Here is a 26,790-nt window from a genome sequence, read left to right as displayed (position 1 = left end):
CTTTACTAGGCTCCTTACATGTTTGCTAATAACTTATTTTAAGAGTTTGAAGAGTATACAGTGGTGCTTGAAAGTTTGTGAACCCTTTAGAATTTTCTACATTTCTGCATAAATATGACCAAAACATCATCAGATTTTCACACAAGTCCTAAAAGTAGATAAAGAGAACCCAGTTAAACAAATGAGACAAAAATATTATACTCGGTCATTTATTTATTGAGGAAAAGGATCCAATATTACATATCTGTGAGTGGCAAAAGTATGTGAACCTTTGCTTTCAGTATCTGGTGTGACCCCCTTGTGCAGCAATAACTGCTACAAAATGTTTCCGGTAACTGTTGATCAGTCCTGCACACCGGCTTGGAGGAATTTTAGCCCGTTCCTCCGTACAGAACAGCTTCAACTCTGGGATGTTGGTGGGTTTCCTCACATGAACTGCTCGCTTCAGGCCCTTCCACAACATTTCGATTGGATTAAGGTCAGGACTTTGACTTGGCCATTCCAAAACATCAACTTTATTCTTCTTTAACCATTCTTTGGTAGAACGACTTGTGTGCTTAGGGTCGTTGTCTTGCTGCATGACCCAGACCTTCTCTTGAGATTCAGTTCATGGACAAATGTCCTGACATTTCCCTTTAGAATTCGCTGGTATAATTCAGAATTCATTGTTCCATCAATGATGGCAAGCCGTTCTGGCCCAGATGCAGCAAAACAGGCCCAAACCATGATACTACTACCACCATGTTTCACAGATGGGATAAGGTTCTTATGCTGGAATGCAGTGTTTTCCTTTCTCCAAACACAACGCTTCTCATTTAAACCAAAAAGTTCTATTTTGGTCTCATCCATCCACAAAACATTTTTCCAATAGCCTTCTGGCTTGTCAACGTGATCTTTAGCAAACTGCAGACGAGCAGCAATGTTCTTTTTGGAGAGCAGTGGCTTTCTCCTTGCAACCCTGCCATGCGCACCATTGTTGTTCAGTGTTCTCCTGATGGTGGACTCATGAACATTAACATTAGCCAATGTGAGAGAGGCCTTCAGTTGCTTAGAAGTTACCCTGGGGTCCTTTGTGACCTCGCCGACTATGACACGCCTTGCTCTTGGAGTGATCTTTGTTGGTCGACCACTCCTGGGGAGGGTAACAATAGTCTTGAACTTCCTCCATTTGTACACAATCTGTCTGACTGTGGATTGGTGGAGTCCAAACTCTTTAGAGATGGTTTTGTAACCTTTTCCAGCCTGATGAGCATCAACAACGCTTTTTCTGAGGTCCTCAGGAATCTCCTTTGTTCGTGCCATGATACACTTCCACAAATGCGTGTTGTGAAGATCAGCCTTTGATAGATCCCTGTTCTTGAAATAAAACAGGGTGCCCAGTCACACCTGATTGTCATCCCATTGATTGAAAACACCTGACTTTAATTTCACCTTCAAATTAACTGCTAATCTTAGAGGTTCACATACTTTTGCCACTTACAGATATGTAATATTGGATTATTTTCCTCAATAAATAAATAACCAAGTATAATATTTTTGTCTCATTTGTTTAACTGGGTTCTCTTAATCTACTTTTAGGACTTGTGTGAAAATCTGTTGATGTTTTAGGTCCTATTTATGCAGAAATATCGAAAATTCTAAAGGGTTCACAAACTTTCAAGCACCACTGTACATCACACAGCTAAAGTGTGTATTTCAGTCAAACAATTTGGAAAGTTTACACAAACATTCATCAGTGTTGTGTTTTCTAGATGTTAATGTACCAGCCATTTAGGTAGAAGTCAGTCTTGATAGTGGGAAAGTGCGTAATAATGCAAAATTTAAAAAATAATAATCATCAATAATTGCTCTCAAATGCATTAAAACTAAAGTAACAAGCCTGATTTGAAAAGATAAGTAGAAAGTACAGATACTTTTAAACTGTATTTACTGACTTATCAAGAGGTTTGCCAAGCTTGAAAAAGTGTTTTCTGTGGCATGTTTTTTTAATCAATTGTTCTTTAGAACATTAAACAGTTTGTTTAAATTACACTCCCTGGCCACTTTCATAGGAATTTGTTCTGGAGCCTAAGATTCCTGTTCTTGGCTGCAGGAGTGGAACCCAATGTGGTCTTCTGCTGTTGGATGCTGAGATGCTTTTCTGTTCACCACGGTTGTAAAGAGTTGCTATATCCTTCCTGGAAGCTCGAACCAATCTGGCCATTTTCCTCTGACCTCTCTTATCAACAAGGTGTTTGTTTCCACCCACAGAACTGTCACTCACTCAACTCAATGTTTTTTTGCACCATTCTGTGTAAACTCTAGAGACTGTTGTGTGTGAAAACCCCAGGAGATCAGCAGGTTCTGAAATACTCAAACCAGTCCATCTGGCTCAAACCAACCCCCATGGCACAGTGAAAGTCAAAAAAGATCACAATTTTGCCCATTCTGATGTTTGAAATAAACATTAACTGAAGCTCTTGATTTGTAGCTGTATGATTTGATGCATCGTGCTGCTGTCAGGGGATCGGCTGATTAGAGAACTGCATAAAACAGAGAGCAGGTGGATGGGTGTTCCTAATAAAGTGGCCAGTGAGTGTATATGACATCATTAGGGAATTATTAATCTATAAATTTGCTTTCAGATGAACAAGTGCTGGAATGAATAAACTGGGAGTTTAACCAATTAAAGGACATCACTGTTTTTCAAATTACAGTAGTTTCCATCCACTGGGATGAGCACAAACAATTTTGCAAAATTGTTCATTTCAGTCGTTCAATTCCACTGATAAAAACAGTTACATGCAAGGTATTTTTGTAAAAGTATTTTTTTGTAAACTAGGCTCGAAAACTTTCAGAGGAGCTCATTCTCTCTCACCACAAATTCTTAGCAAGCGGAAATTATTTGTTTACCAGATTTAATTTCGGAGAGCTGGAAAAACTACATAATGTTATAAATTGGCAAATATTAAACATTTATTGGTGTAATAAAAAAAAAAATGTAGGTATTATAGTAAATGAGCTTTCTGGAAAAATAAAGTCTCAAAATTCTTGCCTGTGGTCATCACATATACTACTCTATCGTATGTGCAATAGATAATTACTTTAAGATGCAAGAGTACTGCATGCGCGCGCACACAAATGACAAGACAGAGGTTTCAGTTGACTTGTTTAGTGGTAAAGTCGTTTAGAATAACAATTTCACACCTTTCACAATCTCACAGGGACATCAAACATACTCTATTGCTCAGACTAAAGAAGGTTGTCATAGTAACAGCACGGCAGCACCATGGGAACGCCATAGTAATGTAAGTGTAACTCGGTACTGATGCCATAGTAACACTAGAATCGACACACAATCTCTCAGCCGATTACATTTTTACACCGGCTTCTAGCGCTGCACTCCGAATGACATGGCATGCTTAGAAAATATATCATTTCACAGAGAGCACATATATATTTATATATATATATAATCTGCACCTACATATATATTTATTTGTGTAGTTCTCATATTGATATTTGTCTTTGTTGGACAGCAGTTCGGAGTCTCTTTAGGCTGCTTTTGTTTCGCCAATGAGCAATGCGGTTTCTGTGTTTCTACATTTAGACGTAAAAAAAAAAAGCTAATAAAAATTAAGGAAAAAAAAAAAACAATGTCCTGAGGTTTTACTTTTTTCTTCTTCCATGGTTGAGGTGCAGCATTTGTTTGGCCAAGCTGGTGTTCTGAAACTCTGGGAAAACAAGAAGAATGCAGTCCGGCGATTTTGGATGCGTGTTTGCGAGAGAGAGAGAGAGAGAGTTGCTTTGCGAGAACCAGTGAAGAACCTCCACTAAACTGATAAGCTCCAGTGAACATCAAGCACAAAATGGGTGCCTGACCTGGTGTGAACTACATTACCCAGAGGTACACAGGACAGGTGTGTAGGTGTGTGTGTTAGCGTGTTATTGCATCTTTACTGTTGGCAGCGTCTAAACCAAATGGTTCAAGCAGCTTCATAGTCTATCTATGTGTACAATGCTGTGACAGTAGACTACATCACTGATTCTGCATCAGAGGCTACGATGCAAGCCGCGGTGTGGGGGGTGGAGGAGGGGTGAGAGAGATAGAGACAGAAAAAGGAGGGGAGGAGGGATGGATGTTGCATGTGCTACTGAGTACAGAAGTGTTCACAGAGGGACACGGGGTCATACATAAAGGTTACCGTGTGTGCAAGTGTGTGTGTGTGTGTGTGTGTGTGTTAGAGCAGAGTCTGTGGCTAACATCAGTCTCTCTGTCAGCACAAAAACAGGCGCTGGATAACCGAGGACATTTATCCTACAACAGAGAGAGAGAGAGAGAGAGAGAAAGCTTGAAAGATAGAGAGACCTTCCCACACTATACTATTAAGTTAGAATTTCACTTTTCACCACTCTAGGATGTCGGTCCTAACGCAACAGCACGGCTAGTTTAGACTCGGACTAAACGGCAATTCACTTTGCACAGCCGAAGGCTCTCTCTCAGCACCGCTGACTCACAGCCCTTGTACTCTGGATTTCAACAGCCCACCTGTCCATCAAACGGTTTCCATGGCTATAACGACTGCATCGTTGCGCACTGGTGTGGCTGAGCCAGACCCGCATGCGTCTCCGAGCTCAGAAGGGGACAGCTGGGCACGGACGGAGCAGTCGGCGCTGTCGTGGAGGTCGCCGCTGCTTGGAACAGTGCTGGGTTTGTCCTCTAAATGATCCGTCTCTTCATCCTCATCATCTTCCTCTTCCTCATGGTCAATCTGACAGCGGCAGACCTCGATGCCCGAGTCTCCGGTTAGGCGTCGCTGCTGAAAGTGCGTTTGATCCACCTCAAGATCGCACACTGCCGAGTCGCGCCGCTCAGGCTCCAGGAAATCAGGTGAAAAGACCACAGGTTTGGGCGGAGACTGCGGGTGAGGGGCCGAATGGTGTGTATGTGTTGGCTCCGCCCACTGCACAGGAGAGCTCTGCTGCTCAGAGATGGCACCTAGAGGGTCAGAGATCGGGGATAAGGGAGGAGGGAGGGGAGGGGAGGACGGAGACAAAGGAGAACAGGATGGAGGAGAGGATGAGGGGATGGCGATTGGGGGATAAGATGGATTCTGGGTCATATTGCTGGGTGGATGAAAGAGGTCGAAGTCAGTGGTTTCATCGTCTCTGGTAGGACTGAGGTTGGACATGTGACCCTTGCTGCTAATATCATTACTATTGTTACACTGAGGCACATTAGAGCTTTCAGTGATGCCGTGGTTATTAACATCATCTGAGTTACTAATTTGAGTCACGTTATTAGTTTCATTCGAGTTAGCACTTTCTTCAGCGTCACTGATCACACTAACTGCTGGATTAGTGACTGTTTTAACAGTCCTGTTGCCATTACAGTCGAGGGAGACGGAGTCTGGCAAGTCCACCTCCATCACTTCGGCTGAGGAAGTGGGGCCGAGTTCGTTAAGAGGCGCAGTTGAAAGAGTCTCAGCCTGTCGCTCTGTGGCATGCCCAGAAACTGAGTTAATGGGTACCGCTTCGCTGCGAGAAGGCGTGGAGGTGTGGCTAGTGTCGGTCTCGTCTGTGAGCTGGACGGAGGAAGGGGAGGAGCTACAGGGCGAAGATGGGCAGCAGGAGTCGCATGAGCAGCTGGTGTAGTTGTCAGAGCTCTGCGAGGACAGCATGTGACTTGGACCAGGATGGGCGGAGCCTCGTGGGTAAGCCACCGAGCTGTAGGGAGGGGGCGGGGTGCTGGGCTGCGCTGCTACTTCCTCATAGGATGGCAGTTTGAGTGATGCGAGGAAACCTGCCAATAAACAACAACAACAACACAGGCAGATGTGTAGAATCACTTAATGAAAGTAGACACAGACAGAGAGATGACGCAAAAAAAGGGCGAGTCCCAAATGCCAGCGTTTGTGTCGTTTCATTTTTGGAATCCATATCAAAAATTATTTGCAAATGAGGATTATTTTGGAAATAAATGCAACAGCAACATCAATTTATATATGAAAAATACACAGAATGCTGACCAGCGACCGTCGTGTTGTATTTAGTACGGACACTTATTAGTTACACACGAGGTCTAGCGTTTGAGACAGAGCCCACTAAAGTGAAAGAGAGGCGCGTGTACTGAGGTCCAGCATGGAGGACGGGTAGCTGCAGGCTCCGTGGTAGGCCATCAGGTTGATCTCTCTCTGCCTCTGCTGCTGCTGCACTCTCTGTTTAGCCTGGCGGTGTCGATACGCACAGCAGCAGCTGAACAGGATCAATACACTCCATAAGAGCCAAAACCCTGTGAGACACACAGCAGATATTACATACACGGACAGATGATGACACTCGCAAACTAAAAAATGCATCCTGCAGATTTCGAGTAAACAGCGATTATATTTGCCACAAAATTTGCGCTGCTATTTGTTAGAACACGGGGTTTTATTCCATCCAACAGAATGCCAGAAGTGGATTGTTTTACACGTACAGTGCCATAACTGAATTACGTAGCGTACCTACACGGTGTGATATTACAGGGATTCTGCCATATCTGTAAGAAAAATTCCAATTATTCATTCAGAAGGTGATTCATTGCATAACGGCAGCTCCGTCAATCGCGTCAGCTGTAATTTGAATCATAGGTTTATACTCGAATAGAATTCAATACATTCTGATAGGTTATTGTTTCTATAGTAACAAATATCTGGGACTTGTATGGTGGACTCTACATAATCCAAGTTTAATACGTGGGTTAAGAAAACGTGTTGTTACAGAACAAAAGACATCCGGTACCAGTCAAAAGTTTGTACGCCCCTACTCATTCATAGTATTTTTTTTTTGTCTCTACTGCCTCATACACTACCGTTCAAAAGTTTGGGGTCACCCAGACAATTTTGTGTTTTCCATGAAAAGGTACACTTTTATTTACCACCATAAGTTGTAAAATGAATAGAAAATATAGTCAAGACATTTTTCTGGCCATTTTGAGCATTTAATCGACCCCACAAATGTGATGCTCCAAAAACTCAATCTGCTCAAAGGAAGGTCAGTTTTATAGCTTCTCCAAGACTACATTCAGACTGCACCCTGAAACGACCCATATCCGATTTTTTTGCCCATATGCGACCTGTATCCGATTTGTTATTGACAATCTGAACGACACAGATCCGATTTTTTCACATGCGACCCAGGTCGCTTGGATATGTGGTCCTAATTCCGATGCATATCCGTTATTTTCACATGCGACTGCAGTCTGACCGGACAGGTCGCATTCATGCGACCTACACGTCATCAACAAGAGACAAATGTCACTATTCTGCGTTGGCTAATCCCGCCTCTTTGGTGGAAAACAACAACATTTGTACAGTTTTCAGAATTTAAATAGACTTTTATAGAATTGATCAAGCTAATGGTGGATTTGGTAGAGACCTGGATGTTGATCTGTTAGCCTGATTAAATAAAACAGTTTCTATAACTGATTTATAACTTAAACCATCCTGTATTACAAGATTATAAGATTACTGGAAATTTCCAGAACAATTTGACACCTTCGGTCTCATTAGTCTGCTGCCCACATTAATCAGATTATTGTGTGAGTTCCGCCGCCGCTACAAAAACCACATCGCCAGGTCTCGCCTCATCTCCATAGCAAACTGCACTGGTGTTTATGCACCTTGAGCCAGCGCTGAGAGAAGCTGCAGAATTCAGCTGGCTATAAACAATCTAAATAAATATTTATAAAAATGTAGAAAAAGTTTATTAATATGACGAAATAAATATGTGCAAATTATTAAGCCTGAATTACGAGTTTGGTAATACAGCGGCTGTATCCCAAATGACTGCCTACTGAAGCTCGAGTGCACTATATAGAGTTTAAAAATCCATTACTTCCTAGTAACATGTAGTGCACTTATATAGAAATTAGAGAGACATTTAGAAGTCAACCCTCATTACCAGGCTACACGTTTTCATTTCAGTTCAGAAACAAAAACACACACGAGACCTCACACTTTAACACTAACCAGATAATTAAACAAACAAACAAAAAAAATCATTAAACATGAAGAGTGCGCTTTTTTTTTTTTTTACGTATTACGTAGATGTGCTTATTACGTGTCAATTTGCGCATGCGGGACACTTTTGGGTCGTTTTCCGTTCATATTGGAGATCGCATACAAGTCTCATATAATTGGCAATGTGAACGGCCTAACAAAAAAATCGGATTTCACAACAAATCGGATATGGGTCGTTTCAGGTTGCAGTCTGAACGTAGTGTAAAGAGCTCAACTGTTTTCAGCTGTGCTAACATGATTGTACAAGGGTTTTCTAATCATCCATTAGCCTTCTGACGCAATGAGCAAACACATTGTACCATTAGAACACTGGAGTGAGAGTTGCTGGAAATGGGCCTCTATACACCTATGGAGATATTGCACCAAAAACCAGACATTTGCAGCTAGAATAGTCATTTACCACATTAGCAATGTATAGAGTGGATTTCTGATTAGTTTAAAGTGATCTTCATTGAAAAGAACAGTGCTTTTCTTTCAAAAATAAGGACATTTCAAAGTGACCCCAAACTTTTGAACGGTAGTATGTATAGACTGTAACCACTCCGCCATCGTGTTGTAAGAATGTAACAATCGCGCACTGTGCATACAGGTGTTCCTATTTAAATGACCAGTGAGTGTATACAATTCGGTTCACCGTTTGAAGTAAATGGACTAGACGAAAGAAATCACTTTCAGGCATGTTTATGCTTATTACCGAGAGAAAGTCCGTTCCTATTTTAAAATATACTCCTTTCCCCTTTTCCTTGCCTTCTTCGGCCAGTGGTCCCACGTGTGATGGAGATGTGACGCGCTTCCGAGTTGTTACGGGAAGTTGTCGAAAAGAGTATTGAGACCGCTGAGCTCTAGCGCCAGGCCTTTTCCGGGAAATAAGAGTTTGGGTCATGGCGACAGTGTGTGTATGTCAGCCTTGGTTCAGAGGTTTCAGTTTCGAAAACTGTAAGAGGTAAGAGTAGAATAATATAAAGTACAGACACTTGGTATATTTTACTTCTGTGATTTTTAAATTGCTCATTTTTTGGATTACGCTTCATTTTCATGGCTACTGCCTCAGAGTAAATATATATGCTATATTTACTGTATGGACATGGGATCAGAAAATTTTTATTTATAATCAGTAGCCTAATCAGGGTACCCATTTTTCTGTATTGTGACCATTTTCTATATTGCAGAACAACACTGAAGACAACTATACTATGAAATAACACATGGAACAAATATGGAATTATGCGGTAAACTTAAAGCGTTAAAAACAAAAAGTTTCGTATTTTAGATTCTTCAGTGTATCCAGCGTTTACCTTGATGACGCTTTGCACGCTACTGGCATTATCTTAACCAGCTTCATGAAGTAGCCACCTGGAATGCTTTTCAATTAACAGGTGCCTCGTCAAAAGTTAATCTCATTATCTGTAGCCGCTTTATCCTGTTCTACAGGGTCGCAGGCAAGCTGGAGCCTATCCCAGCTGACTACGGGCGAAAGGCGGGGTACACCCTGGACAAGTCGCCAGGTCATCACAGGGCTGACACATAGACACAGACAACCATTCACACTCACATTCACACCTACGCTCAATTTAGAGTCACCAGTTAACCTAACCTGCATGTCTTTGGACTGTGGGGGAAACCGGAGCACCCGGAGGAAACCCACGCGGACACGGGGAGAACATGCAAACTCTGCACAGAAAGGCCCTCGCCGGCCACAGGGCTCGAACCCGGACCTTCTTGCTGTGAGGCGACAGCGCTAACCACTACACCACCGTGCCACCCTCGTCAAAAGTTAATTAGTGCAATTTCTTGCTTTCTTAATGAGTTTGAGATCAAACAGTAAATAATAAAATTAGAGTAAACAGCCCTATTCCACAACTGTATTAATCCATATTATATCAAGAAACCGCTCAACTAATTAAAGAGAAACGACATCCATTATTACTTTAAGACATGAAGTGACTTATTTTATAACAATAAAGAAAAGAGACTTAGACAAAACTTTATTTATCCCCGAAGGACAATTAGAAAAGACACTGAATTAGGTGTGTCCAAACTTTTGACTGGTACTGTATAATCATTTCATCAACCACATTGTTGATTTTTTTTTTTTCGTATAACACGCCCCAATTGTTTTATTCCTTACTTTCATACTTCTAAAACTCTACTTCTGAATTTCCAGAGTTTGCAGGTCTGGAAATGAACGGCTTTAAGGTTTAGACTTCTCCAGACATAGCGTTTCACCGCACGCCCTGCTCACTGATGATCTACTTTTCTTACTATTTATCAAGCTAACGTTGTATTTGCCTCAACACTGTGCTAGCAACTGTGAAAATCATCATTATTAGTGACTAACCTGAGCAGCACTACTCTAAAATTTAAAGGTAGACTGCCTTTCAGATTTTTCAAGTGTAGGTCATTTAAAAATAAATAAATAAATAAAAATTTTTCCCCCAACACCCAATTGTTTTTGTTTAGTGGACCAAAAGCTCCTGAATTCGAATCACAGACTTCCAATTTTATTATTATTTTAAACAGAACAACTAATGACTTTAGGGCCACGTGGCCCGAAATCCTCTGCTATTTTTTCCTGCTTCACCATGACGCAATACAAGATACTACGTCATGCATCATGTGGTGGGTTTTCCCCGTTCACGCAAGGCATTGTGGGATACAAATTTGAAACACGAGAGAAAAATGGAGGACACGAATGAAACGTCAAAGACCGACTACAGTAATGGAAAGCGAGAAGAAAAGATGTTATGTTGCGAAGGAAAGGAAACGCAGGACCAAACTAATAAATATCGGCGGTCAGCGAGCACTTCGGTGTGATCAGCTGTTCGTTTAGTGACAGAATGATGGAACTGTCAGTGCACCGTCAAGGTAAACCTGTAGATGGCAGTAATGCAACACTGTGGATGCCAGCTGCTGGAAAACCCAAAAGAAAGGCTACGTTCACACTGCAGGCTGAAGTGACTCAAATCCAATCTTTTCGCCCATATGTGACCTGTATCCGATCTTTTATTGACAATATGAACGACACAGATCCGATTTTTTCAAATCCGACCCAGGCTGTTTGGATATGTGGTCCTAATTCCGATTCCTATCCGCTCTTTTCATATGCGACTTCAGTCTGAACCGCCAGGTCGCATTCATCCAACTTACACGTCATCAACAAGCCACAAACGTCACTATTCTGCGCTGAAGTAGGCGGCGGGTCTCTCAAAAAAGTTACAACAACATGGCGCATAATCACGGGCGCAGATAGAGGGTGGGACGAGTCATATTTAAATTCACCTCGTTCGGTCCCCCCCACTTATAGGGAGGAAAAAACGTCTATGCTGTCTTTCTTTGCATAAGGCAAACCTCACGGAAAAATCAAAAGACTAATTACCATTCGGTTTATTGAGGTGCACAGCAGTGTATACATAGTTGCAACAACTCACATAAAACAAAACAAAGACTGATATTCGGTTGGTTGAGCTGCGCAGACTGCACAGGTTGCGAGCTCGAGCTTGGTTGCTATGGTTACTAACAACAAGTTTGACAGGCATATCGGGGTTGGGGTTGGTTTGCTGGCAGCTTTGTCCCCCCCAGTTTTTTGTCCCTCCCAGTTCAAAAACCGTATCTGCGCCCCTGCGCATGACATCAATGCGAGGGACGCTTCGGGCTGTGAAGGTTCTGAATCTTCTCAATGGAAGGACGCAGAGGTTAGGGAGCTGATTTCCATTTGGGGGGATGCAGCTATTCAAGCTAGATTGGATGAGTCATACCGCAACCGGGTGGTTTTACTTCCGTAAACACTGGCCATGCTCACTGCGTGTGACGTCGTCGTATCCTGCAATGCGCATGCGGAACACTTTTAGGTCGCTTTTCGTTCATACTGAGGATCACATACAAGTCGCATATATTTGTTAATGTGAACGACCTCACAAAAAAATCGGATTTCACAAAAAAATCGGAATTGAGCATTAAGCCTTGCAGTGTGAACGTAGTGAAAAAGAAGGTAAAGCGTGCACATGCGAACACGGACTTCCTCTGTCTGCTTGACTGCGCGAAGCAAGCGATTTCATGCACATTATTTGCTTTAATCCCCTCAAATTAAATAACTTCCCAGCCACAGAATGGCCTGTTTTTTTTTAAAGATATTACAGAAATAAACTTATCACAATGACCAAATTTCAGAGAGAACTAAATTCCACCGATTTTATGAAATCGAAAAGCCGTCTAGTTTTAAGCAAAAGAAGGTACACAAAACAACCTAGCTAATTGTGAAAGGAAAAAAAAAAAATCTATCCACCGCATTTAAAAGGTCTCAATATCAAATAAATATGCTCTAACTGCTAAAGCACAGCAATAACTTTAACTGTTAACAAAACGTTAGCATCCAGGGCCAAGACTTTGATGGAGAGACTTCACTCAACTCAAGTTTTCAATTGTAGATCGTTCTCCTGTCTCAAACCTAAGGGATAGTGATTTGCAGGGATTTTTCTAGAAAAATTTAGTATGAGGGCGCTCACCATGGCGAGGGAGCAAAGCAATCAAGCAGGGTGTGTCTCCCCCCCCCGCCGTGCGAAGCCTTTGAAAAACTGAGGCTACAATGGGATGTTCTGAGGCTATCTGAGAGGGAAATTGTAATAAATTGTCAACATTGAAAAAGAAAATAAAACTGTCACAAACAACGCTTAATTCAAATTCTAATATCTCATAATTCAAATTACACATAATACTAATTCCTCATGATTCAAATTGAAATGTATAATTCAAATTCAAGTGAATCAAACTTACAAAGTATTAAACATTCACCAGAGAAATCTGTTGTTTTCTTATACTAGGAGGTAGAGTTAGTTGTTCAAAATGAAAATGAATGAATGAATAATTCCAGAGCAAAATTATTTTCTTTAAAAGGAAACTAAAAAAGTAAAACACTGTAAAGTTGGAATCCAGCCCAAATCACAAAGTTTGAAACCATGCAAAAAATGTAAGCACACTTTTTAAAAAAAAAAAAAAAAAAGGGGGACTTTTCCTGGAACTCAGCCTTTTTCTCATTTTGCTTTTCCACTGAACACTCGGTGCCTTCATCAGAGGAAGACATCTGGTCTTCGTTCGTCATGGATTCCGCGACGCCACTGTCACTGTGCTCGGTTGGCGCGTCCTTCAATGAGAGCTACGGCTTCAATTGGCGGCACGGACCGATCCCTCGATTGTCACAATCTCGCCATCGGAAACATCTTCATCCGCTTTGTGACAGAAAAAGAAGTAATCTTCTTCTGCCCCGGACAGTCTTTGGCTTTCTTCCGTTTCGTGCCGCGGGATGACCTCTTTAAATGCCCAAGTGTCAACAAAAACAACTCGCGAACTACTGCTGTCAAAAGCTCCTGTGCCGGTGGGTGAAAGGTCATTCAGTCTCGAGAAATCTCGCTCTACAAGTCAGCTGACCTTGTATGTAACCTACAGTGGTGCTTGAAAGTTTGTGAACCCTTTAGAATTTTCTATATTTCTGCATAAATATGATCTAAAACATCATCAGATTTTCACACAAGTCCTAGAATGCAGTGGTTTCCTTTCTCCAAACATAACGCTTCTCATTTAAACCAAAAAGTTCTATTTTGGTCTCGTCCGTCCACAAAACATCTTTCCAATAACCTTCTGGCTTGTCCACATGATCTTTAGCAAACTGCAGATGAGCAGCAATGTTCTTTTTGGAGAGCAGTGGCTTTCTCCTTGAAACCCTGCCATGCACACCATTGTTGTTCAGTGTTCTCCTGATGGTGGACTCATGAACATTAACATAAGCCAATGTGAGAGAGGCCTTCAGTTGCTTAGAAGTTACCCTGGGGTCCTTTGTGACCTCGCCGACTATTACACGCCTTGCTCTTGGAGTGATCTTTGTTGGTTGACCACTCCTGGGGAGGGTAACAATGGTCTTGAATTTCCTCCATTTGTACACAATCTGTCTGACTGTGGATTGGTGGAGTCCAAACTCTTTAGAGATGGTTTTGTAACCTTTTCCAGCTTGTTGAGCATCAACAATGCTTTTTCTGAGGTCCTCAGAAATCTCCTTTGTTCGTGCCATGATACACTTCCACAAACATGTGTTGTGAAGATCAGACTTTGATAGATCCCTGTTCTTTAAATAAAACAGGGTGCCCACTCACACCTGATTGTCATCCCATTGATTGAAAACATCTGACTCTAATTTCACCTTCAAATTAACTGCTAATCCTAGAGGTTCACATACTTTTGCCACTCACAGATATGTAATATTGGATCATTTTCCACAATAAATAAATGACCAAGTATAATATTTTTGTCTCATTTGTTTAACTGGGTTCTCTTGATCTACTTTTAGGACTTGTGTGAAAATCCGATGATGTTTTAGGTCATATTTATGCAGAAATATAGAAAATTCTAAAGGGTTCACAAACTTTCAAGCACCACTGTATGCCAAATCTCGCGAGAGCAGCTGCGACAAGTAAACAACTAAACACCATGGCGCCTCGGTCTGGAAAACGCCAATTCAGATCGTTTTTGCACCGTCTGACGGTGTATCTACTATGATTGGAATATTTCTGGAGTAATTATAACGTATTTGATGATCAGACACATTGTCACGTGGTGTTGCTGGGATGTTTTCACGGAGAAAAGATCGTTTTGAGAAAGACTGCATGTTGTGCAGTAGCATATAAGTGCATGGCCTAAGTGTGACTTGGGGTTCAATCGGCATTTCGGTAAGAGGGCGCACGCCGAGAGCAAGAGGGCGCAGTGTCCCTGTTCCACGGTTTAGACAAAAGCATGATTTGGTTTCTCTGTTCGCTCCTAAAAACAAAAGAGCATTTGATGTTCAACATCATATTAATGAGAAATCCAACAATAAAATAGTGGAGTTACTGGTACAAACAATAGTCTCAAAGTCCCAGAATGCAGTGCGGCTATACGACGCAGTTATGCAGAGACTCGGCTTGGCTAGTTAGCGATCTACAAGATTGTTGAAGCTTTGGAAGCCGAACCGTTTGAGCAGAGTGTGAGAGAGCTGGACAGACTAAAGGATTAAAGCGCTGCCGCATTGCTATCTAAAGTGAGGGCTAAATCCCACAGGCACCACTATCAGCAGGTAGTCGAATGGCATTGTGGGTAATATAGAAAAGCATTAAGAAGGTGAAAACTGAACCACGTCAGTGAAACAAGTTTCAATTACAAAATTTCATCTTGGGTGCTGTTAAAGTTAATGATAAAGATTCATACGCAAGTCATTCAGGGTGGATTTTTCCTTTAACCAAACAATTTGTCACTTTTGATGATGAGTAATGAATGAAAGCTCGATGATGAAGACCTTTTCACTCTGTACAAAAGGCAAGCACTCATTGAGAGTGGGTCGATTATGGCTTTGTTATTAAAACAGCCCAAACAAACATTTCACAAAAACGTGTCAGTGGATAATTTGTGCTTTGTATCTCAAAAAAACTAAACAGTGACAGAATTTGAGGAGGCTGGAACCATATAAATACAACTTGCGCATTTATATTTACGGATTTATTCGCTGACGTATTTATCCACGCAAGTCATCGTGCTCGAAATGCATTTTCATGTTTCACGAGGGAGGACGTTCACCAAAAATAGGGCTCCATCTGGGAGCCCCGTGAACTGGCGTGTAGTTCGCTGATTGATGAACGATGGCAGGCTGAATCTAATCTGTGTGAAGTGTTAATATAAACTGCACTCACACCACAACTCGTAGTAATAGGTGCAGCAGCCGGTCTCCCCACAGCAGTGGCCTGTCTGGCAGAGGTACCCGCTGGCACTGTTGGCACCGGGACAGTAACGCGGGCTGCCCAGGAGCGGCAGGGTTCCCGTGCTGTGGTACTCCATCCCCTCCAGCAGAGCGTGGCGCCACCGCAAGAGCCGCTCCTTCTCTTCCTCCACGACCGCTGCCGTGGCAACAGGGGCCAAAGAGCCTCCTTGCAATCAGGACGTCTGAGAGACAAAGGAGAAAGGGAAATAAAAAGACAAGAGGACTCTTCAATCACACAGTGATCTCACAAATAGTCTCCATGGTCATGTTTGAATGTCCGCATGTGAAAGCCAAGCCAAATATCGCTTTTTTCTTTTTTAACAAATTACTGATTGGAATGCCGATTTTTTTTATTTGGAGTGTAGCAGAACGGGATTATCTGTGTCCGTTTATAGTGCTGTAAATATCCAGATTCGAATTTTAAACCTCAAATGGGTGTGGTCTCAGCTTTCTTTCTTCCTAGTTACCTGCCACTATGCCCTGGATGTGAACTCTGGCTCTAGCAGTTCCTCAGCCTCAGCTCATCATTTTATGTTCTATTTTCTAACACATTTTGTTGGTTTTATTTCTAGTAGGTAGTTACTGCAAATGCATTGGTCTTTATTTGTGCTATAAGCTTCATATCTGACTGCATGCTTGGCCCACATGATTCAACTAATCAGCTAATTAATAGCCTTGCTAAAAATTCCAGCACCAGGCTTGGGAACCTGTGCCATCCTGTACGAAAGAGTGATACAGATCAATCAAAACTCAGACTAACGGACTCAATCACAGCTTCGTCCCTACAGCAATACGCACCTTAAACAGACTCAGACGTACAAGATGAAATGTTACTCCTCATACAGTGGTGCTTGCAAGTTTGTGAACCCTTTAGAATTTTCTATATTTCTGCATAAATATGACCTAAAACATCATCAGATTTTCACACAAGTCCTAAAAGTAGATAAAGAGAACCCAGTTAAATAAATGAGACAAATATATTGGCATTTGGTCATTTATTTATTGAGAAAAATGATCCAATATTACATATCTGTGAGTGGCAAAAGTATGTGAACCTTTGCTTTCAGTATCTGGTGTGACCTAGCCTGGGAAATCCCATGCTGCTTTGCACAAATCGTTCCGATCTGAAAAGACAGCATGGAAACTATGGTCTAAAGGCTCGCCTGAGTTAGGGAACCAATCAGAGAGTGGGGAGGGGTGGAAAGATGGTGACGCGTACTACTCGACAAACAGAAGCTTGTAGTTTATTTGGGACTGTTTACGGATCACATTTAACATGGCGGCGAGCGATACAAACCAAACTTTCGATAAAGCTTTGTCTTGCACAAACGGCAGTAATCATTCGGTGCCATTGTTTTCCTATTTTTGTTTTGCCTTCTCTTTCTCTTTCCTTCTCTTCTTCGCCTCTTTGTCGCTCTAACTATGTCACCGGGTACAACTGCCATGATTGGCCATGGGCTACGTATACGCCAAATGATAGACATTCGCAATGTCCAATAAACGGCCGTTGACAATCGTAAACCACACCTCCCCTACGAGAAATTCAATAGGTGGATTCCAGACCATATTTCACTTGTGATAAGGTCTGGTGTTAACCAGACTAGGTGTGACCCCCTTGTGCAGCAATAACTGCAACTAAACGTTTCCGGTAACTGTTGATCAGTCCTGCACACCCGCTTGGAGGAATTTTAGTCCATTCCTCCGTACAGAACAGCTTCAACTCTGGGATGTTGGTGGGTTTCCTCATATGAACTGCTCGCTTCAGGTCCTTCCACAACATTTTGACTGGATTAAGGTCAGGACTTTGACTTGGCCATTCCAAAACATTAACTTTGTTCTTCTTTAACCATTCTTTGGTAGAATGACTTGTGTGCTTAGGGTCGTTGTCTTGCTGCATGACCCACCTTCTCTTGAGATTCAGTTCATGGACAGATGTCCTGACATTTTCCTTTAGAATTTGCTGGTATAATTCAGAATTCATTGTTCCATCAATGATGGCAAGCCGTCCTGGCCCAGATGCAGCAACACAGGCCCAAACCATGATACTACCACCACCATGTTTCACAGATGGGATAAGGTTCTTAGGCTGGAACACAGTGTTTTCCTTTCTCCAAACATAACGCTTCTCCTTTAAACCTAAAAGTTCTATTTTGGTCTCATCCGTCCACAAAACATTTTTCCAAAAGCCTTCTGGCTTGTCCACGTGATCTTTAGCAAACTGCAGATGAGCAGCAATGTTCTTTTTGGAGAGCAGTGGCTTTCTCCTGGCAACCCTGCCATGCACACCATTGTTGTTCAGTGTTCTCCTGATGGTGGACTCATGAACATTAACATTAGCCAATGTGAGAGAGGCCTTCAGTTGTTTAGAAGTTACCCTGGGGTCCTTTGTGACCTCGCCGATTATTACACGCCTTGCTCTTGGAGTGATCTTTGTTGGTCGACCACTCCTGGGGAGGGTAACAATGGTCTTGAATTTCCTCCATTTGTACACAATCTGTGTACAAATGTGGATTGGTGGAGTCCAAACTCTTTAGAGATGGTTTTGTAACCTTTTCCAGCCTGATGAGCATCAACAACGCTTTTTCTGAGGTCCTCAGAAATCTCCTTTGTTCGTGCCATGATACACTTCCACAAACATGTGTTGTGAAGATCAGACTTTGATAGATCCCTGTTCTTTAAATAAAACAGGGTGCCCACTCACACCTGATTGTCATCCCATTGATTGAAAACACCTGACTCTAATTTCACCTTCAAATCCTAGAGGTTCACATACTTTTGCCACTCACAGATATGTAATATTGGATCATTTTCCTCCATAAATAAATGACCAAGTTTAATATTTTTGTCTCATTTGTTTAACTCGGTTCTCTTTATCTACTTTTAGGACTTGTGTGAAAATCTGATGATGTTTTAGGCCACATTTATGCAGAAATATAGGAAACTCTAAAGGGTTCACAAACTTTCAAGCACCACTGTATTTTAAACCGTATGTCAATATTGTACTTATGACAAAGTGGCCATGCGTCATGGTAAGCTCCAATTTGGAAACACCTACTATACTGACCTATTATTTAGTATTGCGGCAGCATTTTAAGCTCGATTGATGATGACGTCCTGTTCTAGGCTCACTCAAGTTGCTGGTTGTAAGATTTTGGAATTTTGCCTCGTCTGCTATTAAAAAAAAATAATAATTAAAAAAGCTTCTTCTGGAAGGATGTTTTGGAGCGCAAGTTTTGCTGCACTGCACAGACTAATCTCATGGATACAAGTGCCAAGTAATATACATTCAGAGAGTATTCATGGCTGTGTCCCAAAATACATAACGCACACAGAAACTGACATATTATGACATATGATGACAGAAACTGCATATTATGAACTATTTAGCTCGGTAGTACGCGGTTTTGGATGCAGTCCATGTGAGGGATATAATAATGTACTACTGTTTCCTCAGGATTACAAAAGCATTATGAGGAAAAATATAAACTTTTTTGTGCACATGATCAACATTACTGTTGGAGCAGTAAATAATCTCTCTCTCGCCAATATGACTTTTTAAATATTAAAAAAAAAAAAAAACACACAAACACCTACACTTACCAGCTACCATGACTTCTCTAACTAAAGAACTTCACAACAGATAACAAACCCAATTCTTTTACACTCTCGCTCATTTACCATTTCTCTGCCCTGATTGGCTGTCGGCTCCTTCCAGCCACTCCGTACTCTGACTTATTTCAGGCCTGAAGTTAAGAAATGAGCTGAAGTATGACGTACATAAAAATGCCCAATTCTGACCTGACACTATTGAGGTTTTTCACCCATGTGACCAAGTCATGTGATGCTGCCATTTTGGACGTGACGGTTCGAATCAGTTTGAATGCGAGGAAGGCGACAAACGAAAAACATAAAAGAAAAAGGAGCGAGATGCAGAAAACACCTTCACTATCCAGCGACGTAGGGCATTTACAGGGCGAGCAGAGGGAGAGGTATTTGCAAAAATTGAGGTTAGCAGGCTTAGAGAACGACGTTTACCTGCTTCCACCAGGATTGTTCAATGACGTACGGAAGTACACGAAGCCCTCGTCTTTACCTGACTTCGGCCCACATGATCTGTATACCTATGTCGTTAAAAACCCATCGCCATACACAGGTATTGATCTGAAAGCGTATAAGAGTTTGGATGCCTACAAATATTTTGTGTCAGGCTGGGTAACATGCCTACATCAGCGGGTCGTCCCTGGAGCCGGTGGTCGCCATCTTATTACAGCTAAGGTTTGTTCACATTTTCATTTACTTTCGGTCCTCAGGATAAACAAAATGTTATTAAATGTCAGTGAAATAACTTCTTAGTCTGTTGAGACATGGCCCGTTATAAATTTGCTGTTACCAGGCAATGACCAAGAACTGTATTATGAGGGTCGGTGTCTGTGTTGTAGCAGTGTACTAGCAGCTAGCTGTTAGCACTAGCTAATGTCAACAACAGTAGCTGGTATGTTACTGTAGCAATGTTTACGTTCAGTCATTTGGATGACTGTTAAAACCTTTCAGTCTCAAGTTTTTCCTTTACTGTATTTACTAGTTTACTGTAATTATGATCCGGCAGGTATTTACACCAGATCCAGTGTAAATAGCTGCCGGAGCCGACGTCCGAGCTTGCCGGAACGCGCGCTCGGGCAGGCTGGGAGCTAGCGCGCTCGGGCAGGCTGGGAGCTAGCGCACTCGGGCAGGCTGGGAGCTAGCGCACTCGGGCAGGCTGGGACGTCGGCTCCGGCAGCTATTTACACTGGATCCGGTGTAAATAGCTGCCGGATCATAATTACAGTAAACTAGTAAATACAGTAAAGGAAAAACTTGAGACTGAAAGGTTTTAACAGTCATCCAAATAGGGGTGTGCAAAATAATCGTCATGACAATGCATCGCGATACTAACTTTCACGATATACTGCATCGATTCTTGACGCCAAATATCGATTATTAATTTTAAAAAATGAATAAATAAAATTGTATGAATGGTTGGCGAACATCAGCTAAAAACAAGTAGAATACAACTTCCAGTCCTGTAGATGTCGCCGTGGAGTTTTTGACGCCCGCTGCCTTCATGCCAGTGGCATTTCCAGCGGCGGGCTACTGCGACCTAGACATTCTGCATAGACATCATATGCGACTGCGACTCTGTTTACAAATCTCGCTGGAACAGCGCGCACGACATGCTTGAGCGCTTTTTAGAGCAACAGCCTGCCATCCACGCTGCACTCCTGTCTGCAGAAATACGTAAATCTGAGAAGGACATCTGCACACTCACCGAGTCTGACATAACTGCTGCGGTACTACAACATGCTAAAAGAAATATGCTTAGTGAGTGTATTGTTTCCTAATTTGAGGATGCTCCACAAACTATAAATGCATAAGGCATTTAAATATAATGTAAAGTAATGTAACAAATAATATAATGATGATGATAATTTAATGCACTGAGTAATATAGTATATATATTTTGATATTTATTATTGCCTTGTCCTCCCATACTGCAGGTGCTGCAAAGAAATTGAAAACTGCTGCTATTAGTTTTCTTTTATTATTTTTAGTTTTATAAATCCTATGCAATTTTTGTCATTAGTGTGTCCACTTGTTAAGTATGGAAACAGTAATATTCATTTTAATGGCAACTACCTCCAAAGTCGTTTCAATAAATTCAGTTATGAACTGAGTTGCTCTGAGTTATGCATCAATTGGAGACACTATCCAGATCGTACACAGCCACTGGTAATTATGCTCTTTTTTTTTTTTTTTTTACATTTTCACTGAAGTATGTTGAACATATCGCAATGCATCGCAATAATTCAAGAATCGTGATGCATCGTGATAGTATCGCATCGTAGCATGTGAATCGTGATTCGAATTGAATCGTGACTTCTTTGCCAATACCCACCCCTACATCCAAATGACTGAACGTAAACATTGCTACAGTAACATACTAGCTACTGTTGTTGACATTAGCTAGCTTGACCTTCAAAATGGCGGACACCGGGGCGTCACGTGACCCTGTGACGTCAGGTGAAAAACCTCAATTCTAGGATTACGAGAACTCACAACTCAGAGCAGCCCAGGAATATCATATTTTAGTATAAATATGGAGGCGATTGTAGAAAATAGTGCGCACTGATTGGTCAAGAGATTCAGACTATTTCTTGATAATCACCTCGAGCGACTCGGCAAAATGGCGGCCAGTCACTTTGTCACTGTAAGTGAGGAAGGATTAGAAAATTATGAAAGAAACTGCTGTTCCTAAAAGCACTAAAGATGCTATGAAGTTTTATTTAAAACTGTTCAAATGTAAGGTGGAATTGAGATTTATTTTATCGATTTCAAAACAAAAGTATTTTACGCGAGCCGGCATAGATAAGTGACAAGTCCGTGCCGTGCCGTCATTACATTAGCATGCTGCGTTTAAAAAATGATTGATTTTTTAAAGATTGTATTTAAAAAAATAAAATACAAAAACCACTTGTGTATTTATACTAAAACAATTATCTGTCTAAGGCTCAGTAAATATCAGTGAATAATTGTTAAGAGCATTTCTGTCTGCTGACTTAATAATGCTATAATTTTTGTTTTTATTTTCACACACAAAAATAAATGAGCAAGTTTGAGTTCAATTATTTATGGAATGTGAGCACTAGTGTACATAGTGTAATTAACTGTGTAGTTTAATAACGGATGGTTGAAGTTGATCAAACCTTAAGCTGATAAGGTTAAATAAAAAAAAAAAAAAAAACATTTCCTCTTTGTCCTTTTTTTTTTTTTTTTTAGAATTTCTTGCATGAAAGGAAAAAAATAAATAAAAATAAAGAATGTTCAGCTAATGATTCTCTTTCGGTCCGTGTACTTTTTTGTTCATTCATTATTCTATTTTGGAATGAAAGATGAAATTTAAAAAAGGGTGCAGCTTGGTGTTTTATTTAAAACAATACAAGCAGAAATGGCTCTACTGTGTTTTCGAAATGTATTGCCATCATCAAATAGTAGTATTAGAAAAGTGGACAACATTTCTGATCGTTTTCTTATTTTGTAATATTCATTTATTCCTTTATTGAATTTCATTTGACTGATCCTATATTTCACCCGGAAGTAAATTACAGCGCCTGGCTCGTGCTCACTCATGTCTCACTTACAACACATGACGACAACGATAGATCGACCTCCAGGGAGTTCATGGATCATGGATGCTATGCAGTACATGCTCTTCAAAGGCCCTAAACGGGTGAATCTACGTGAAGAAGACATGTCAACACACAAAATTGCAACTATTTTTCGCCATGTCATGCGGATGAGAATAAACAAACCATAACGCTCCCAACCCGCCCACAAGCTTAGGCTTCCAGGTCACCCAAAACCTAAGTTCTAAATAAACTAAAACGCAATTCAGAACGGCATTTTTCATAATTGCTTTTTCCCTTTTTCTGCTGTTCAATGACTCATTTTCAATAACTAAAAATACATCAAAACATGGCTCTGGATTCCATTTCACAAGTCATACACAAGTGTAAAAATTCATAAACGAGTCCTTTTTCATTTCTCACGTGACTTCCAAAATAGAATAATGAATGAACGAAAAAGTACACGGACCTCTTTCGCATCCATTTTTCATTCTGGTTCCACGAGTTGGTAACTGGAAATTCGGAAATGCGTTTCTCCCTGAATATCGACATGACCGTGGACTACAGGACACAGGTAGCACCATAAACGGAGCTGCAGTAGAGACGGTCACCAGCTTTAAATTCCTTGGTATCCATATCACAGAGGATTTCACTTGCGTAAACAGCTGTCATAAGGAAGGTACAATAGTTTCTCTGAGCTCCAGAATCCTCACGTTGTCCTGGAGCTGCATCCTAACCTGCTGCGAGTGTAAAAAATCTACACAGCAGTACTAACTGCCCAGCGCCTTACTGGGCGAGAATCCAGTCCTCCAGGACATTTACACCAGAAGAAGAAGATGCCTGAGGAGGACCTGGAGGATCATCGGATACACAAACCAATTGAACTACTCTGTTATAATCGCAGAAACAATCTTCTTCTATATACAAGGATTTGTACATCATACTCGCATACAGAGTTCTACTATGAATTGTTCATATTAGGCACTGTACACAAAACATTTTATTTATTTTATTACTATTTTTATAATACATAGGGCCAAATTACTCAATTCTGATTGGTCAATCAAGGAGGACTTTTTTCCCTTAACACGGGGCTGTATTTCTGAAATGCTATTAGCTAGTTTGTTGCTTGGTTACGGTTACAAAAATTAGCAAATTCTGTCAACAAAATGGCTGACTCTGCTGACTTAGCAATGCCACGTTTCGCTATATTTGATGAAGAAATGATAAACCAATTGAAAGCTGCAAGCGAAAATGAAAATACAAAAAAAAAAAAAAAGTATGAATTTTTGGCTTTCCGTGTTTAAGAAATGGGACACAGAAAGACAAATAAACGACTCTCTAGTGGCATATGAATGCTGCGAGTTAGACAAGGTGTTATCGCAGTTTTTTGTGTCATGATGAAAGACGCTTTAGAAACTGATTCAAACGTGCAAGATAGTCTTGCGCTCTGATTGGTTCAGAAAACGTGAATGACAAATGATGTGAACTTGAATGGCTTCCGAAGTATGAATTTGGCCCTATATATTATAAACAAGTAATCGTATGGTTCCTCGTAAAATTAAGGATCAATTTCACGAGTGATTTCAAAGTTTTGAAAATTGAAATTAATCCTTAATTATTTTACTCGGCCCCATACGATTACCTATACTAACTGACTGATTTGTGGTTGAAGTTCTGCAACGTAAGAATTTCAAAATCTTTTATCCTCGTGCAAACTATGACGCCATGACAAATCCAAATCTAAGCATTTCTGCACTTTCCCCCCCCAGATTGAGGAATAAACTCATCATCTCATTCTCATTATCTCTAGCCGCTTTATCCTGTTCTACAGGGTCGCAGGCAAGCTGGAGCCTATCCCAGCTGACTACGGGCGAAAGGCGGGGTACACCCTGGACAAGTCGCCAGGTCATCACAGGGCTGACACATAGACACAGACAACCATTCACACTCACATTCACACCTACGCTCAATTTAGAGTCACCAGTTAACCTAACCTGCATGTCTTTGGACTGTGGGGGAAACCAGAGCACCCGGAGGAAACCCACGCGGAGAACATGCAAACTCCGCACAGAAAGGCCCTCGCCGGCCACGGGGCTCGAACCCGGACCTTCTCGCTGTGAGGCGACAGCGCTAACCACTACACCACCGTGCCACCCAGGAATAAACTAACATGCATAAAAGTACACATCAACGTTAGAACTACATACTTTGCATACATGCTTATTGCTTGCGAGCGATATTGATTATTGGATGGAAACATGTCCTATCAGCAAAGACAGGGAGTGAAAAAAGATTCACATTTCTGCCTTCAACCAGTGCATCACACCCAGTCCTAGATGTAGGCCGAATACCGTGATTAATAATCTCACTCAACATAATCTGCAGTGATTATTGATCAAGTTTCGATCGCAGGATGATCCGGTGAGCTGAACTTGATGATTCGGTTACTAACCTGAGCTCCTCGGAGCTGATGCATGTCTAAGAAATAAAGCAGACATTTATCTGGACTTAAGAAGAAAGAGTTATCCTACCTGGTCAAGGATGCTGCTCTTTATATGTTCTGGGACAGCCATCTATATGAAAAAAACAAACAAGAAATTCAGTAACGATCATGCAAGACCTGTTAGAGGGTCCAGTGCACAAAATAGGAACCTGTTAAGAAGTGAGAATTGAGGACTTGTGCACGTGTAGAACGTTCTGTGAAGGGCAGCGCAATAAAACAGACGTGTTTAGATTATTATTATTATTATTATTATTATTATTATTAACTGTTGGTGCGTCTGTGTTTCAAATGTCAGTGAGCCGTGATCTGTTCTGATCATCTACACACAACACACGCACATCAAAGGCAAGCGCACAACAAACAACAACAACAACAACAAGCACAATGATCAAAAGATCTGCACAGCAAACACTGCGCGTGCAAAATAACAAGTGCTGTATCCGAGGCCTGGGAGTGAGCGCGAGCCGAGCGCGAGCCGCGGTGGAGCCGATGGGTCTCATGGCCGCTCAGCGCGCGAGCCGCGTCTCATCCCGGTCAGGGAGGAAACGGAGGAAAACCCGCTCACGCACCGGCCCGAGCGGAGACGAGTGCCCTTCCGACCCAGTCCGAGCCTCGAAGCTGCGCCGCCTGACGTCTCTAGTTCCGGCTCGAGTCTCCATCCTCCCGGACCCGAAGCTGCGCCTCGCCATGGACCCGAGGCGCCATTACTGCCCGCGTCTGCACCAACATGGCGCCCGCGGTGGACTCACGGCCAAACCGGCAGCGCCTGCAACGCGATAAGCGTCAAAACAAACAAACAAAACCCAGAAAGGCCTCTCTAATAATAATAATAATAATAATAATAAGAGGACAGACAAACTGTAAAACAGACATTAAATGGACGGTAAGCGGGCTTCACGCTGATTGGTTTAGGCGGGCCATCGTGATAACCAATCACAGCGCCGCAAAGCAGTAGCCTGCATGTCTCATAGCAACAGCACAGTGACTGAAAAACATGAAGGAAAAAAAACCCCAACCCAAATACCAGTGGCGGCTGGCCCATAGGGGGCGCTCGGGAGGGGAAAAAAATCTCATCTCATTATCGATCAATTTAGAGTCACCAGTTAACCTAACCTGCATGTCTTTGGACTCTGGGGGAAACCAGAGCACCCGGAGCAAACCCACGCGGACAACATGCAAACTCCACACAGAAAGGCCCTCGCCGGCCACGGGGCTCGAACCCGGACCTTCTCGCTGTGAGGCGACAGCGCTAACCACTACACCACTGTGCCGCCCGGGACAAAATATAATATAATATATATCTATATA

General features: G+C 41.8%; 1 protein-coding gene across 2 annotated transcripts; it reads right to left on the bottom strand.

Annotated features, from left to right (window-relative positions):
- Nucleotides 1–3,135: 3,135 nt before the first annotated feature.
- On the bottom strand, nt 3,136–26,369 carry si:ch73-290k24.6 (mucin-2). 2 transcript variants are annotated; one of them, XM_060937623.1, is made up of 6 exons: nt 26,354–26,369; nt 26,052–26,248; nt 25,511–25,552; nt 15,749–15,998; nt 6,110–6,271; nt 3,136–5,782 (listed from the first exon to the last, which is right to left on the bottom strand). In XM_060937623.1, the coding sequence occupies exons 4-6, from the start codon at nt 15,891–15,893 to the stop codon at nt 4,536–4,538; spliced, it is 1,554 nt and encodes a 517-aa protein (XP_060793606.1). In that variant the 5' UTR covers nt 15,894–15,998; nt 25,511–25,552; nt 26,052–26,248; nt 26,354–26,369; the 3' UTR covers nt 3,136–4,535. The 2 variants fall into 2 exon arrangements, with proteins under 2 accessions (XP_060793606.1, XP_060793607.1); XM_060937624.1 differs by lacking the exons at nt 6,110–6,271; nt 26,354–26,369 and having other exon boundaries at nt 26,052–26,347.
- Nucleotides 26,370–26,790: the final 421 nt, after the last annotated feature.

The sequence above is a fragment of the Neoarius graeffei genome, chromosome 13 (assembly GCF_027579695.1).
Source record: "Neoarius graeffei isolate fNeoGra1 chromosome 13, fNeoGra1.pri, whole genome shotgun sequence".
NCBI lineage: Eukaryota > Metazoa > Chordata > Actinopteri > Siluriformes > Ariidae > Neoarius > Neoarius graeffei.
The sequence above is the reverse complement of the archived record's forward strand: the minus strand, read 5'-3'. Positions and strand labels throughout refer to the sequence as shown.

Excerpts from the sequence above, each read along its gene's own strand:
- si:ch73-290k24.6 (XM_060937623.1), bottom strand. The coding sequence starts at position 15,893 with ATGGAGTACCACAGCACGGGAACCCTGCCGCTCCTGGGCAGCCCGCGT. Across the intron at positions 6,272-15,748 it reads CTATTACTACGAGTTGTGGT|GGTTTTGGCTCTTATGGAGT; the intron begins GTGAGTGCAGTT and ends TGTGTCTCACAG. Across the intron at positions 5,783-6,109 it reads GTCCTCCATGCTGGACCTCA|GTTTCCTCGCATCACTCAAA; the intron begins GTACACGCGCCT and ends GTTTATTGGCAG.